Source organism: Ranitomeya imitator, chromosome 5 (genome assembly GCF_032444005.1).
Source record: "Ranitomeya imitator isolate aRanImi1 chromosome 5, aRanImi1.pri, whole genome shotgun sequence".
In the NCBI taxonomy this organism is placed as follows: Eukaryota; Metazoa; Chordata; class Amphibia; order Anura; family Dendrobatidae; genus Ranitomeya; species Ranitomeya imitator.
The window spans coordinates 69,911,636-69,929,407 of NC_091286.1; the positions used below are offsets into that span (position 1 = coordinate 69,911,636).

The 17,772-nt window shown below is 44.9% G+C and overlaps 1 protein-coding gene across 4 annotated transcripts in view; it reads right to left on the bottom strand.

Annotated features, from left to right (window-relative positions):
- SPTLC3 (serine palmitoyltransferase long chain base subunit 3) overlaps positions 1-17,772 on the bottom strand; it is a 91,862-nt gene that overhangs the window by 42,796 nt on the left and 31,294 nt on the right. For 2 of the 4 annotated variants that reach the window (XM_069768780.1, XM_069768781.1), the window contains one exon: positions 3,547-3,701. In XM_069768780.1, the coding sequence (XP_069624881.1) occupies positions 3,547-3,701 (155 nt within the window). Of the gene's footprint in view, positions 1-3,546; positions 3,702-4,182; positions 4,306-16,504; positions 16,592-17,772 lie in introns of all 4 variants that reach the window. The other 2 variants (XM_069768782.1, XM_069768783.1) reach the window with 2 other exon arrangements.

The window sequence follows — 17,772 nt, forward strand, 5'->3', positions numbered from 1 at the left end:
GTTAGACCGCACATGGAGTACTGTGTACAGTTTTTGGCACCGGTGCTCAGGAAGGATATAATGGAACTAGAGCAAGTACAAAAGATGGCAACAAAATTAATAAAGGAGATGGGGGGAACTACAATACCCAGAGAGATTAGCAAAATTAGGATTATTTAGAAAAAAGACGACTGAGGGGTGATCTAATAACCATGTATAAGTATATAAGGGGACAATACAAATATCTCTCTGAGGATCTGTTTATACCAAGGAAGGTGATGGTTACAAGGGGGCATTCTCTGCATCTGGAGGAGAGAAGGTTTTTCCACTAACATAGAAGATTCTTTACTGTTAGGGCAGTGAGAATCTGGAATTCCTTGCCTGAGGAGGTGGTGATGGCGAACTTAATCAAGGTGTTCAAGAGCGGCCTGGATGTCTTCCTGGAGCGTAACAATATTGTAACTTACAGTTATTAGGTTCTTTAGAAGGACATAGTTTTTGAGATTTATTCTGACAGAATATAGGCTGAACTGGATGGACAAATGTCTTTTTTCAGCCTTGGTATGTAACTATGTTACAAGTGGGTGTTGTGCTTACAACACCGAGCAGGGCAACTGACATTTGCCAAAGAACATCAACATTGGCAAATTCGACATTGGCATCTGTGCTCTTCACCGATGAGAGCAGGGTCATATTGAGCACATGTGACAGACTGACAGAGTCTGGAGACACCGTGGATAACGTTCTGCTGCCTGCAACATCCTCTAGCATTACTAGTTTGGCAGTGCGTCAGTAATGGTGTGGGCAGGCATTTCTTTGGAGGGCTGCACAGCCCTCCATGTGCTAGCCAGAGGTACCCTGACTGCCATTAGGTAGCGGGATGCGATTATCGGACCCCTTGCAAGACCATATGCAGGTGCACTGGGCCCTGGGTTCCTACTGATGCATGACAATGCTAGGCCTCATGTGAATGAACTGTATCAGAATTTCCTGAATGATGAAGGCATTAATGCTATGGACTGGCCTGCCTGTTCCCCAGACCTGAATCTAATCCAGCACATCTGGGACATCATGTCTCTTTCCAACTACCAATGCCACATTGCACCACAGACTATGCAAGAGTTGACTGATGCTTTAATCCAGGTCTGGGAGTAGATCCCTCACGAGAACATCTGCTGCCTCATCAGAACCATGCTGAGGTATTGTAGGGAGGTCAAACAGGCACGTGGAGGTCACACACTATACTGAGCATCATTTACTTGTCTTGAGGCATTTCCACTGAAGTTGGATCAGCCTATAATTTGATTTTCCACTTTGATTTTCAGTATAATTCCAAATCCAGAACTCCATGGGATATTAGTTTTGATTTACATTAATCATTTTGATGTTTTATTCTTCTCAATGCATTCCACTATGTAATGAATAAAGATTTGCAACTGAAATATCACATTCAGGGATATCTAGGATGTGTTATTTTAGTTTTCCCTTTATTTTTTGAACAGTGTAACATTATACAAAACGGTGGCCAGACTTCAGATCTCAAGTGGTGAGATTTGTGCAGGAGTATAAATGTTCTTGGAGATTGTTTTACATATTGACAAATTTTTCTAATAGTACCGCATGGGAAACTAAGGACTTATTCAGATGTTCATGAGTTACATATTTATTCTATCCATTGTTTTCATGGGTAGTACATGTAACTTTTATTAATTATGGTTCTGTTCATATGTGCATACAGTGGGTACCGAAAGTATTCAGACCCCTTTACATTACAGCCATTTGGCAAATTGAAAAAGTTAATTTTTTTCTCACTATTAATGTACACTTTGCACCCCATCTTGATTGAAAAAAACTAGACTTGACTTGTAGAGGCACACACCTATCTATATAAGACTTCACAGCTCACAGTGCATGTCAGACCAAATAACAATCATAAGGTCAAAGGAACTGGCCAAGGAGCTCAGAGACAGAATTGTGGCAAGGCACACATCTGGCCAAGGTCACAAAAGAATTTCTGCAGTACTCAAGGTTCCTAAGAGCACAGTGACCTCCATAATACTTAAATTGAAGAAGTTTGGGACCACCAGAACTCTACCTAGACCTGGCCGTCCAGCCAAACTGAGCAATTGTGGGAGAAGAGCCTTGCTGAGAGGTAAAGAAGAACCGCAAGATCAGTGTGGCTGAGCTTCTGAGATGCAGTAGGGAGATGGTAGAAAGTTCCACAAAGTCAACTCACTGCATCACTGCAGCCCTCCACCAGTCAGACCTTTATGGTAGAGTGGCCCAATGGAAGCTTCTCCTCAATGCAAGACATATGAAAGCCATCATAGAGTTTGCTAAAAACCACATAAAGGACTCCCAGACTATGAGAAATAAGATTCTCTGATCTGATGAGATGAAGATAGTCCTTTTTGGTGATAATTCTAAGCGGTATGTGTGGAGAAAACCAGGCACTGCTCATAACCTGCTCAATACAATCCCAACAGTGAAACATGGTGGTGGCAGCATCATGCTATAGGGCTGTTTTTCAGCTGCAGGAACAGGATGACTGGTTGCCATTGAAGGAAACATGAATGCGGCCAAGTACAGAGATATCCTGGATGAAAACCTCTTCCAGAGTGCTCTGGATCTCGGACTTGGCCGAAGGTTCACCTTCCAACAAGACAATGACCCTAAGCGCACAGGTAAAACAACAAAGGAGTGGCTTCATAAAAACTCTGTGACCATTCTTGACTGGCCCAGCCAGAGCCCTGACTTAAACCCAATTGAGCATTTCTGGTGAGACCTACAAATGGCTGTCCACCAATGTTCACCATGCAACCTGACAGAACTGGAGAGGATCTGCAAGGAAGAATGGCAGAGGATCCCCAAATCCAGGTGTGAAAAACTTATGGCTGTACTAGCTTAAGAGGGTGCTTCTACTCAATACTGAGCAAAGGGTCTGAATACTTATGACCATGTGATATTTCAGTTTCTCTTTATTAATAAATTTGCAAAAATGTCTATATTTGAGTTTTTTCAATCAAGATGGGGTGCAGAGTGTACATAAAAAAAAGAACTTTTCTGAATTTACCAAATGGCTGAAATGAAACAAAGATTGGAAAATTTAAAGGGGTCTGAATACTTTCCATACCCACTGTATTTGTTTGCGGACCATAGGTAGGCGATTTTGTCCATTTTTCATTTGAGTCATGAATCAAGCCATTCAAGTCTATGGGTCTGTTGAAGTCATGAATGGCATCAGCGAGCAGTCCATGTGCTGTCCGTGATTAACATTGGTAATGGATAAGAGAAGCTTTGCAATGTTTTTGTGAAAAATCACAGATGAAATACTGATGGTAAAAACTGAAACACTGATTAAATTTCAATCCAAAACAGTGATAAATGACGCAAATTTTTATGTTCTATAATCTATGTCTGAATTTGCCCTAACACAGAATGTGGGAAATAGAAAGAGCGATTCTCCTTGATGACGGCTTTCTTCACTAAAATCAGCAATGGATGAATAGAATAAATGAACCAAAATTAACTGAAGCTAATTAAAAAGAGAAGTAGCGGAATGGTCACCTGTAGGTCCAGTTGTAGTCATCAGTTACTCGCTCCATTAGGTGAAACTGAGGCCCTGGGACACTGCATATGGGTCGATTAAAAGCATCACGGAGGCGCATGTAGATATTTCTTGTGTAGAAATTTTCAAAGTCTTGGTAAAGAGGCACAAAATCCTTCAAAACACAACAATAGGGTAATGCTCCAACACGTTTTAAACTCCTGTTTTGACTTTTTAATGTTGTATGATACACACTCCGTAATGGAGCTGGATATTCTGTGGTAGAAAGTCTGTTTTCTGCTAACAAAAATATGTTCTTTCTAAATATGGCAAACATATATTTTTTCCAGCCTACTGGACTAGTCTAGTGGCATTATTTACAGGCTTCTTACCATCGATGCCGGAACTTCCCAAGAGCAACACAGCCTTATCCACTCCGTATCTGGTCAAGGGCAGGTATGGAGAATACATACATCTATAGGGATTGTTTCTGGATATGAATTTGTATTAGACCCTATGCTGTACTAGACGGTAAAAATTATTCAAAAAGCACATACATATTCTATTCACTTTGGCTAGAGACATATTCATATCAGTCTCTTCATGACTATATGGAAAAGTAAAAAGGAGTGGGTTACTCCAATATTAGTACTTACAGTGGTTACGGAAATTATTCAGACCCCTTTAAATTTTTCACTCTTTGTTTCATTGCAGCCGCTTGGTAAATTAAAAAAAATTCATTTTTTTCTCATTAATTTTCACTCTCCACACCATCTTGACTGAAAAAAAAACAGAAATGTAGACATTTTTGCAAATTTATTAAAAAAGAAAAACTGAAATATCACATGGTTATAAGTATTCAGACCCTTTGCTCAGTATTGAGTAGAAGCACCTTTTGAGCTAGTACAGCCAGTCTTCTTGGGAATGATGCAACAAGTTTTTCACACCTGGATTTGGGCATCCTCTGCCATTCATCCTTGCAGATCTTCTCCACTTCTGTCAGGTTGGATGGTGAACGTTGGTGGACAGCCATTTTCAGGTCTCTCCAGAGATGCTCTGTTGGGTTTAGGTCAGGGTTCTGGCTGGGCGAGTCAAGAATGGTCACAGCGTTGTTCTGAAGCCACTCCTTTGTTATTTTAGCTGTGTGCTTAGGGTCATTGTCTTGTTGGAAGGTAAACTTTCGGCCAAGTCTGAGGTCCAGAGCACTCTGCAAGAGATTTTCATCCAGGATATATCTGTACTTGGCCGCATTCATTTTTCCTTCAATGACAGCCAGTCAACCTGTCTCTGCAGCTGAAAAACACCCCCATAGCATGATGCTGCCACTGTTGGGATTGTATTGGGCAGGTGATGAGCAGTGCCTGGTTTTCTACACACATACCACTTAGAATTATCACCAAAAAGGTCTATCTTCATCTCATCAGACCAGAGAATCTTATTTCTCATAGTCTGGGAGTCCTTCATGTGTTGTATAGCAAACTATATAGAGGCTTGCACTGAGGAGAGGCTTCCGTTGGGCCACTCTGCCATGAAGGCCTGACTAGTGAAGAGGTGCAGTGATAGTTGACTTTGTGGAACTTTCTACCATCTCCCTACTGCATCTCTGAAGCTCAGCCACAATGATCTTGGGGTTCTTCTTTACCTCTCAAGGCTCCTCTCCCACGATTGCTCAGTTTGGCTGGACGGTCAGGTCTAGGAAGACTTCTGGTGGTCCCAAACTTCTTCTATTTAAGGATTATGGAGGTCACTGTGCTCTTAGGAACCTTGAGTACTGCAGAAATTCTTTTGTAACCTTGGCCAGATGTGTGCCTTGCCACAGTTCTGTCTCTGAGCTCTTTGGCCAGTTCCTTGGACCTCATGATTCTCATTTGGTCTGATATGCACTGTGAGCTGTGAGGTCTTATATAGACAGGTGTGTGCCTTTCCAAATCAAGTCCTATCAGTTTAATTAAACCATACTGGCCTAATGAAGGAGTAGAACAATCTCAAGGAGGATCACAAGGAAATGGACAGCATTTGACTTAAATATGAGTGTCTGAGGAAGGGGTCTGAATACTTATGACTATGTGATATTTAAGCTTTTCTTTTTTAATAAATTTGCAAAAATTACTACATTTCTGTTTTTTTTTCAGTCAAGATGGGGTGCAGAGTGTACATTAATGTGAAAAAATAAACTTTTTTGAATTAACCAAATGGCTGCAATGAAACAAAGAGTGAAAAATGTAAAAGGGTCTGAATACTTTCTGTACCCACTGTACATGTGAATACCACCAAGGCATTCACTAAACTATTCACTCATATTAACCCCTTTACCCCCAAGGGTGGTTTGCACGTTAATGACCAGGCCAATTTTTACAATTCTGACCACTGTCCCTTTATGAGGTTATAACTCCGAAACGCTTCAACGGATCTTAGCGATTCTGAGATTGTTTTCTTGTAACATATTGTACTTCATGATAGTGCTAAAATTTCTTCGATATAACTTGCGTTTATTTGTGAAAAAAATGGAAATTTGGCGAAAATTTTGAAAATTTCACAATTTTCCAACTTTGAATTTTTATTCTGTTAAACCAGAGAGTTATGTGACACAATATAGTTAATAAATAACATTTCCCACATGTCTACTTTACATCAGCACAATTTTTGAAACAAACTTTTTTTTTTCAAGGAAGTTATAAGGGTTAAAATTTGACCAGCAATTTCTCATTTTTACAACCAAATTTACAAAACCATTTTTTTTAGGGACCACCTCACATTTGAAGTCATTTTGAAGGGTCTATATGGCAGAAAATACCCAAAAGCGACACCATTCTAAAAACTGCACCCCTCAAGGTGCTCAAAACCACATTCAAGAAGTTTATTAACCCTTCAGGTGATTCACAGCAGCAGAAGCAACATGGAAGGAAAAAATTAACATTTTACTTTTTAGTCACAAAAATGATCTTTCAGCAATAATCTTTTTAATTTCCCAAGGGTAAAAAGAGAAAATGGACCTCAAAAGTTGTTGTCCAATTTATCCTGAGTACGCTGATATCCCACATGTGAGGGGGAACCACTTTTTGGGCGCATGGCAGGGCTCAGAAGGAAAGGAGCGCCGTTTGACTTTTTCAAGCTAAATTTGGCTGGAATTGAGATCGGACGCCATGTCGCGTTTGGCGACCCCCTGATGTGCCTAAACAGTGGAAACCCCCCACAAGTGACCCTATTTTGGAAACTAGACCCCCTAAGGAACTTATCTAGATGTGTCATGAGCACTTTTATCCCCCAAGTGCTTCACGAAAGTTTATAACGCCCGGGCATGAAAAAAAAAAATCCTATTTTTTCCACAAACATGATCGTTTAGTCCCCAATTTTTTATTTTCTCAAGGGTAAAAGGAGAAATTGGACCCCAAAAGTTGTTGTCCAATTTGTCCTGAGTACGCTGATACCCCATATGTGGGGGGGACCACTGTTTGGGCGCATGGCAGGGCTCAGAAGGAAAGGAGCGCCGTTTGACTTTTTCAAGCTAAATTTGGCTGGAATTGAGATCGGACGCCATGTCGCGTTTGGCGACCCCCTGATGTGCCTAAGCAGTGGAAACCTCCCACAAATGACCCCATTTTGGAAACTAGACCCCCTAAGGAACTTATCTAGATGTGTCATGAGCACTTTTATCCCCCAAGTGCTTCACGAAAGTTTATAACGCCCGGGCGTGAAAAAAAAAAATCCTATTTTTTCCACAAACATGATCGTTTAGTCCCCAATTTTTTATTTTCTCAAGGGTAAAAGGAGAAATTGGACCCCAAAAGTTGTTGTCCAATTTGTCCTGAGTACGCTGATACCCCATATGTGGGGGGGACCACTGTTTGGGCGCATGGCAGGGCTCAGAAGGAAAGGAGCGCCGTTTGACTTTTTCAAGCTAAATTTGGCTGGAATTGAGATCGGACGCCATGTCGCGTTTGGCGACCCCCTGATGTGCCTAAACAGTGGAAACCCCCCACAAATGACCCCATTTTGGAAACTAGACCCCCTAAGGAACTTATCTAGATGTGTCATGAGCACTTTTATCCCCCAAGTTATTCACGAAAGTTTATAACGCCCGGGCGTGAAAAAAAAAATTCCTATTTTTTCCACAAACATGATCGTTTAGTCCCCAATTTTTTATTTTCTCAAGGGTAAAAGGAGAAATTGGACCCCAAAAGTTGTTGTCCAATTTGTCCTGAGTACGCTGATACCCCATATGTGGGGGGGGACCACTGTTTGGGCGCATGGCAGGGCTCAGAAGGAAAGGAGCGCCGTTTGACTTTTTCAAGCTAAATTTGGCTGGAATTGAGATCGGACGCCATGTCGCGTTTGGCGACCCCCTGATGTGCCTAAACAGTGGAAACCCCCCACAAATGACCCCATTTTGGAAACTAGACCCCCTAAGGAACTTATCTAGATGTGTCATGAGCACTTTTATCCCCCAAGTGCTTCACGAAAGTTTATAACGCCCGGGCGTGAAAAAAAAAATTCCTATTTTTTCCACAAACATGATCGTTTAGTCCCCAATTTTTTATTTTCTCAAGGGTAAAAGGAGAAATTGGACCCCAAAAGTTGTTGTCCAATTTGTCCTGAGTACGCTGATACCCCATATGTGGGGGGGGACCACTGTTTGGGCGCATGGCAGGGCTCAGAAGGAAAGGAGCGCCGTTTGACTTTTTCAAGCTAAATTTGGCTGGAATTGAGATCGGACGCCATGTCGCGTTTGGCGACCCCCTGATGTGCCTAAACAGTGGAAACCCCCCACAAATGACCCCATTTTGGAAACTAGACCCCCTAAGGAACTTATCTAGATGTGTCATGAGCACTTTTATCCCCCAAGTGCTTCACGAAAGTTTATAACGCCCGGGCGTGAAAAAAAAAATTCCTATTTTTTCCACAAACATGATCGTTTAGTCCCCAATTTTTTATTTTCTCAAGGGTAAAAGGAGAAATTGGACCCCAAAAGTTGTTGTCCAATTTGTCCTGAGTACGCTGATACCCCATATGTGGGGGGGGGACCACTGTTTGGGCGCATGGCAGGGCTCAGAAGGAAAGGAGCGCCGTTTGACTTTTTCAAGCTAACTTTGGCTGGAATTGAGATCGGACGCCATGTCGCGTTTGGCGACCCCCTGATGTGCCTAAACAGTGGAAACCCCCCACAAGTGACCCCATTTTGGAAACTAGACCCCCTAAGGAACTTATCTAGATGTGTCATGAGCACTTTTATCCCCCAAGTGCTTCACGAAAGTTTATAACGCCCGGGCGTGAAAAAAAAAATTCCTATTTTTTCCACAAACATGATCGTTTAGTCCCCAATTTTTTATTTTCTCAAGGGTAAAAGGAGAAATTGGACCCCAAAAGTTGTTGTCCAATTTGTCCTGAGTACGCTGATACCCCATATTTGGGGGGAACCACTGTTTGGGCGCATGGCAGGGCTCAGAAGGAAAGGAGCGCCGTTTGACTTTTTCAAACTAACTTTGGCTGGAATTGAGATCGGACGCCATGTCGCGTTTGGAGAGCCCATGATGTGCCTAAACAGTGGAAACCCCCCACAAATGACCCCATTTTGGAAACTAGACCCTCTAAGGAACTTATCTAGTTGTGTGGTGAGAATTTTGAACCCCCACGTGCTTCACTAAAGTATATAATGCCCGGGCGTGAAAAAAAAAATTCCTATTTTTTCCACAAACATGATCGTTTAGTCCCCAATTTTTTATTTTCTCAAGGGTAAAAGGAGAAATTGGACCCCAAAAGTTGTTGTCCAATTTGTCCTGAGTACGCTGATACCCCATATGTGGGGGGGGGGACCACTGTTTGGGCGCATGGCAGGGCTCAGAAGGAAAGGAGCGCCGTTTGACTTTTTCAAGCTAAATTTGGCTGGAATTGAGATCGGACGCCATGTCGCGTTTGGCGACCCCCTGATGTGCCTAAACAGTGGAAACCCCCCACAAATGACCCCATTTTGGAAACTAGACCCCCTAAGGAACTTATCTAGATGTGTCATGAGCACTTTTATCCCCCAAGTGCTTCACGAAAGTTTATAACGCCCGGGCGTGAAAAAAAAAATTCCTATTTTTTCCACAAACATGATCGTTTAGTCCCCAATTTTTTATTTTCTCAAGGGTAAAAGGAGAAATTGGACCCCAAAAGTTGTTGTCCAATTTGTCCTGAGTACGCTGATACCCCATATGTGGGGGGGGACCACTGTTTGGGCGCATGGCAGGGCTCAGAAGGAAAGGAGCGCCGTTTGACTTTTTCAAGCTAAATTTGGCTGGAATTGAGATCGGACGCCATGTCGCGTTTGGCGACCCCCTGATGTGCCTAAACAGTGGAAACCCCCCACAAATGACCCCATTTTGGAAACTAGACCCCCTAAGGAACTTATCTAGATGTGTCATGAGCACTTTTATCCCCCAAGTGCTTCACGAAAGTTTATAACGCCCGGGCGTGAAAAAAAAAATTCCTATTTTTTCCACAAACATGATCGTTTAGTCCCCAATTTTTTATTTTCTCAAGGGTAAAAGGAGAAATTGGACCCCAAAAGTTGTTGTCCAATTTGTCCTGAGTACGCTGATACCCCATATGTGGGGGGGGGACCACTGTTTGGGCGCATGGCAGGGCTCAGAAGGAAAGGAGCGCCGTTTGACTTTTTCAAGCTAACTTTGGCTGGAATTGAGATCGGACGCCATGTCGCGTTTGGCGACCCCCTGATGTGCCTAAACAGTGGAAACCCCCCACAAGTGACCCCATTTTGGAAACTAGACCCCCTAAGGAACTTATCTAGATGTGTCATGAGCACTTTTATCCCCCAAGTGCTTCACGAAAGTTTATAACGCCCGGGCGTGAAAAAAAAAATTCCTATTTTTTTCCACAAACATGATCGTTTAGTCCCCAATTTTTTATTTTCTCAAGGGTAAAAGGAGAAATTGGACCCCAAAAGTTGTTGTCCAATTTGTCCTGAGTACGCTGATACCCCATATTTGGGGGGAACCACTGTTTGGGCGCATGGCAGGGCTCAGAAGGAAAGGAGCGCCGTTTGACTTTTTCAAACTAACTTTGGCTGGAATTGAGATCGGACGCCATGTCGCGTTTGGAGAGCCCATGATGTGCCTAAACAGTGGAAACCCCCCACAAATGACCCCATTTTGGAAACTAGACCCTCTAAGGAACTTATCTAGTTGTGTGGTGAGAATTTTGAACCCCCACGTGCTTCACTAAAGTATATAATGCCCAGGCGTGAAAATAAAAAATCCTATTTTTTCCTACAAAAATGATATTTTAGTCCCCAATTTTTAATTTTCCCAAGGGTACCAGGAGAAATTGGACCCCAAAAGTTGTTGTCCAATTTGTCCTGAGTACGCTGATACCACATATGTGGGGAGGAACTACTGTTTGGGCACACGTTGGGGCTCGAAAGGGAAGTAGTGACGTTTTGGAATGCAGACTTTGATGGAATGTTCTGCTGGCATCATGTTCCATTTGCAGAGCCCCTGATGTGACTAAACAGTAGAAACCCCCCACAAGTGACCCCATTTTGGAAACTGTACCCCCTAAGGAACTTATCTAGTTGTGTGGTGAGAATTTTGAACCCCCACGTGCTTCACTAAAGTTTATAATGCCCAGGCGTGAAAATAAAAAATCCTATTTTTTCCCACAAAAATGATATTTTAGTCCCCAATTTTTAATTTTCCCAAGGGTACCAGGAGAAATTGGACCCCAAAAGTTGTTGTCCAATTTGTCCTGAGTACGCTGATACCCCATATGTGGGGAGGAACTACTGTTTGGGCACACGTTGGGGCTCGAAAGGGAAGTAGTGACGTTTTGGAATGCAGACTTTGATGGAATGTTCTGCTGGCATCATGTTCCATTTGCAGAGCCCCTGATGTGACTAAACAGTAGAAACCCCCCACAAGTGACCCCATTTTGGAAACTGTACCCCCTAAGGAACTTATCTAGGTGTTTGGTGAGAAATTTGAACCCCCACGTGCTTCACTAAAGTTTATAATGCCCAGGCGTGAAAATAAAAAATCCTATTTTTTCCCACAAAAATGATATTTTAGTCCCCAATTTTTAATTTTCCCAAAGGTAACAGGAGAAATTGGACATCAAAAGTTGTTGTCCAAATTGTCCTGATTACGCTGGTACGCCATATGTGGGAAAAAACTGTTTAGGCACACGTTGGGGCTCGAAAGGGAAGTTGTGACGTTTTGGAATGCAGAAATTGTCTGCGGTCGTCATGTTCCGTTTGCAGAGCCCCTGATGTGCCTAAACAGTAAAAAAAACCCACAAGTGACATCATTTTGGAACCTAGACCCCCCCCAAGGAACTTATCTAGATGTGCCCCCTTTTTGGAACTAATGTACGCTTTCTTGTAAAGTAAATTAGTAGTGCATGGAGGTGTGGTACAATCTGAAGCAATCCTTCATACACAGGCCAGGTTTTTCGGGGCAGGTGTCGCATTGATAAATGGTGTCCTTGCGTATTCCCCTTTTGTAACACACTCGGCACCTTTTTTGCGGCTTACCTTTTCTGCCGGTTGGCGGGACCACCCCCGGAAAATGCTGGCCTGGTACGATACGAGCACCTTCAGTTCCGGAAGTACTGGGGCCCTCTCCTTCCGGAGTACCAAATATCAGGGCCTTAACCACTACCTCCTGGAACTGAAGGTACGACGTATCGGTGTGGCGTGCACATCGTAACAGCAGGAAAGCGTTGAGCATTGCCATTTGTACGATGTGGACGGCCAACTTTTTGTACCACACCTTGGCCTTTCTCAAAGCACTGTATGGTTGGAGGAGTTGATCAGAGAGATCAACCCCCCCCATGCTTTTGTTGTAGCCCAGTACACAGTCCGGTTTGCAGACCTGTGTAGAGGTACCCCGTACAGTGCTGAGGGCTCTGCCATCACCATGTATGGTGGTCAAGAGAAGGACATCCCTCTTGTCCTTGTACTTGACCACCAGCAGGTGGTCGCTACATTGGGCCTTGCTCTCACCTTTTCTGAGCATCTGCCGAAGTAGCGTCTTTGGGAGGCCTCTCTGATTTTTGCGCACAGTACCGCAGGCTGCGGTACCTCGCGCAGAGAGGGATTTGTAGAGTGGGATGCTGGTATAAAAGTTATCAGTATAGAGGTGATAACCTTTATCCAGCAGTGGGTGCACCAAATCCCACACGATCTTCCCACTCACTCCCAGGACAGGAGGACACTCAGGGGGTTCAATCCTGCTGTCCTTCCCTTCATACACTCTAAACCTGTGGATGTACCCTGAGGCACTCTCACACAGCTTGTAGAGTTTGATTCCGTACCTGGCCCTTTTGTTGGGCAGGTATTGACGGAATCCGAGCCGCCCCTTAAAATGGACCAAGGACTCATCCACGCAGATGTCCCTTTTGGGCACGTACACTTCAGAAAACTTTTTGTTGAAGTGTTCGATGACCGGCCGAACTTTGAACAGACGGTCAAAGTTGGGGTCATCTCGTGCGGGACACTGTGCATTATCGGAATAATGCAGGAATTTATGGATGGCCTCAAAACGTCTCCGAACCATGGCCATTCGGAATACTGGAGTGTTATATAAAACATCTACACTCCAATATTGCCGCATTTCTGGCTTCTTCACGATCCCCATGTGGAGGACCAGGCCCCAAAACTGCATCATTTCAACTGCGTCTACAGGAGACCAGTTGGAAAATGATGTACCGGGGTTTTGCTCCAAAAATTGACGAGCATACAAATTAGTTTGCTCCACCATGAGGTTAATAAAATCCTCAGAGAAAAAGACTTTGAAAAAGTCTGTTTCTGTGAGGCCCGTGGTGTCAAACTTGATTCCTGATTCTGCAACAAAATCAGGAATCAGTGGCTCGTAATTTTCGGGGGGCGAGGTCCATGTGGGTTCCGCAGTGGGGAGCGCTGGTTCAGGAGTGGTGGGGGCTGCCTCATCTTCTGTCCTGGGGCGTCTGCGTGGTGGTTCCGCAGGACCCGAGGAGGAAGAGGAGGAGGAGGAGGAAGAGGATGAAGAATCAGAAAAGTGAAGAAAAGTGGGATCCTCTCCCTCGCTATCAGTGTCGGAGGCAAGGAAAGCATATGCCTCCTCCAATGAATAGCGCTGTTGGGACGAACGGGACGAGCGGGACATTTTTGTGTGAATATGGTGATTGGGTGCACTTTATTGATAACTGTATGTGTATGTGTGGGGGGATAGTGATTTGTGCAAACTTATCTGAAAAGAAAATGCTAAAAGGAGAAGAAAAACCTGTAAAAAAAAAAAAAAAGGCAGGCACAAACTCTGATAAGAGAACTGCGTCACTTATCAAAGTTTGGCGGCTGCGGGATGTGTGTACGGAGGTTGCGCAAAAAGGCTGAAGGGAAAAAAGCGAGCGCGAGAGTTGATCGGTGAACTGCGTCACCAATCAACGCTCGGCGGCTGTTAAATGGGCGCACGGAAGGAGGTGCAAAGGGGGGTAAAAAGAGGGGGAAGGGAGATGGGGTGGAAGTGGGGATTGGGCAGGGATCAGTGATCAAAACGTACGGTTGTAGTCAGGTGGCGCAAAAGGGGGGTGAAAAAAAAAAAAGGAAAACGGCAGGCACAAACTCTGATAAGTGAACTGCGTCACTTATCAAACTTTGGCGGCTGCGGAATGTGTGTACGGAGTTGGCGCAACGGGGGTGAGGGAAAAAAAGCGAGCGCGAGCGTTGATCGGTGAACTGCGTCACCAATCAACGTTCGGCGGCTGTTAAATGGGCGCACGGAAGGAGGTGCAAAGGGGGGTAAAAAGAGGGGGAAGGGAGATGGGGGTGGAAGTGGGGATTGGGCAGGGATCAGTGATCAAAACGTACGGTTGTAGTCAGGTGGCGCAAAAGGGGGGTGAAAAAAAAAAAAAGGAAAACGGCAGGCACAAACTCTGATAAGTGAACTGCGTCACTTATCAAACTTTGGCGGCTGCGGAATGTGTGTACGGAGTTGGCGCAACGGGGGTGAGGGAAAAAAAGCGAGCACGAGCGTTGATCGGTGAACTACGTCACCAATCAACGTTCGGCGGCTGTTAAATGGGCGCACGGAAGGAGGTGCAAAGGGGGGTAAAAAGAGGGGGAAGGGAGATGGGGGTGGAAGTGGGGATTGGGCAGGGATCAGTGATCAAAACGTACGGTTGTAGTCAGGTGGCGCAAAAGGGGGGTGAAAAAAAAAAAAAGGAAAACGGCAGGCACAAACTCTGATAAGTGAACTGCGTCACTTATCAAACTTTGGCGGCTGCGGAATGTGTGTACGGAGTTGGCGCAACGGGGGTGAGGGAAAAAAAGCGAGCGCGAGCGTTGATCGGTGAACTGCGTCACCAATCAACGTTCGGCGGCTGTTAAATGGGCGCACGGAAGGAGGTGCAAAGGGGGGTAAAAAGAGGGGGAAGGGAGATGGGGGTGGAAGTGGGGATTGGGCAGGGATCAGTGATCAAAACGTACGGTTGTAGTCAGGTGGCGCAAAAAGGGGGGTGAAAAAAAAAAAAAGGAAAACGGCAGGCACAAACTCTGATAAGTGAACTGCGTCACTTATCAAACTTTGGCGGCTGCGGAATGTGTGTACGGAGTTGGCGCAACGGGGGCGAGGGAAAAAAAGCGAGCGCGAGCGTTGATCGGTGAACTGCGTCACCAATCAACGCTCGGCGGCTACTAAATGTGCGCACGGAGGCGGCACAAATGGGGGTGGAGGGGGTAAAAAGAGGGGGAAGGGGGGATTGGGGTGGATGAACGGGGATTGGGGTGGATGAACGGGGATTGGGGTGGATGAACGGGGATTGGGCAGGGATCAGGGATAAAACTTACGTTTAGTTGTCTTCTTTCTTTAGCAGGGATTGTGGTGCTACAGGCTGCTGTGGCACCACAATACCCAGCACGGCAGGGAGATCCAGGCACAAAATCCAGCAGGGAGATCCAGCAGTATGACCGCTCTGTAGGAATCCTCAGCGGTCATACACAGGTCAGGCAGGTGACACAGACAGGTCACAGAGCGGTCATGCTGCTGCTGTGACCTGTCATTGGTGGGATCGACCATAACATCGATCCCACCAATCAGAGCTTTCCTGGTGACCTGGCTGTGACCTGCCTAGGATCGGATCTGTTCGCGCCATCCTAGGCAGGTCACAGCCAGGTCACCTGCAGGGCACAGAGCGGTCACAGCGTGATCGCCGCTGCGCCCTGTGATTGGCGCGATCGACGATGACATCGATCGCGCCAATCGGCTCCTGCAGGCCCTGCTGGGCCTGCACTGTGTCCTATCCTAGGATCGGTGCTATTAGAGCACCGATCCACGCAGGTTCCGGCAGGGCACAGCGCGGTAATTCCGCGCGGTGCCCTGCGATTGGCGCGATCGATGCGATCGGCGATCGCGCCAATCCGGGGTGTTCTTGCCGGTGCCTGGCGTTGCCAGGCACCGGACCTAGGATCGAGTACATCGGTACTCGATCCTAGCCTGTGACCTCATTGTTTCAGCCGCTCCGATTGGCTGAAACAATGAGAATGGCTGTGATTGGCTGTTCAGAATTGAATAGCCAATCACAGCGATCGAGAGGGCGGGTGGGCGGCGACAATGCCCTGGATGCCGAGGCCATCTCCCCCCAGGTGAGATGGCGTCGGAATTTTAATGCGATCACCGCGACTTAAGTCGCGGTATCGCATTAAAGGGCAGGACGTACTATCCCGTCAAGGGTCAGATAGGCCCAGGGCACCTCGACGGGATAGTACGTCCAAGGTCACAGAGGGGTTAAAATATAAAATACATTTTATTTAACATAATTGAAAACGTTTTTACACATACTACACAAAGAGAAAGGATCAAGTAAAGAGAATGGTAGATCCAAGTAAAAGGGTTAGTACTTACAACTATAATATATTAAAGATGGCTGCTATTCATATAAACAGTCTGTTATTCACACAAGTAGAGAAAAGCGAGGCCAAACTTTGAACAGTAAAGGGTCTCTGCTTACCCATAATGTGTTATGAGGACCACCACAAGCACCCCGATGTGTGTTTCACAGCGATGCTTTTCCAAGAGAGTGTCAATTGTACTAGATCTAACAATTGAAAAAGAATATGTCACTAGGTTTTTGGCACCTAAACTGAGAGCAAAATAATGTAGACGCAGAGTCCCTGATTTCAGTGATGTATCACTGGACTGCTTAGTGTCATTTTTAATAAAATCATAGTTTTTTCAGAAGGAGATCATCATTAGAGAACTAGTAAACCTGTAGCCAGGTAGTCATGCATATTCATAAGATCTGTATAACCTCCACCCCAGCTTTGTGTTTACACTGTTCATAGGCAGAAAGCTGCCAATCATTAGCATGGGCTGGGTTATACAGAGAACTCTAAGATCTGCAGCAGATAGAACAGGGATTTTATCAACATGACTGCAAGCAGTCCAGCAAGTGGCATCACTGGATTTGGCATATCTGCCCCTATATTATGCTACTCTTGGATTGGTGAGCAAAAACCTGGTGACCTTAAGTGCACACAATCTTAACCCATTCCCAACCTTCAACATACCCAATACATCATGGAAGGGAAAGACTTCCTGACCTTGGATGTACTGGGTACGTCATGGCAATTTTGCGTGCACAGGAGCTGTGTGCGCGCTATCGCCGCTGGGTTTTCAGCTATTATTATAGCTGACACTCGGCTCTCACTGCCAGGAGTGGTGCCCGCACCATGCCTGGAAGGTTAAACCCCTAAATGCTGTAATCTATATCATTTAGAAGGCAGGGAGAGAGAGGAAGCTCCCTCTCGCCTTTGATCAGCGCCCCTGTGACATCATCAAGGGGACCCGATCGTTGCCAAGGTGACCCGATGTCATCATAAGGACATCCTGGTCAGCAGGCTACGGCAAGCCCCTTAGAGCATGGTCTATGGGGCTTGTGCCAGTGCAGCACTGACAATTATAAACCAGTGCAATATTCATGCATTGCAATGGTTTATAACAGCTACCAGGCACATGAAAGTGAAAGTCCCAAAGAGGGACAAAGTTAAAAATGTAAAAAAAAAAATTGTAAAAATATTTTTTTAAATCACAAAATAAAAAAAATATATTGTTCTAAAAAATGTGTGTTTTTGTGTAAAACACATGCTCCATAAAACTGTCACACTAGTTAACCCCTTCAGTGAACACCATGAACAAAACAAAAACAGGGGAAAAAAACGATGCTTTTTCATCATACCGCTGAACAATAAGTGGGATAAAACGAGATCAAAACAATCA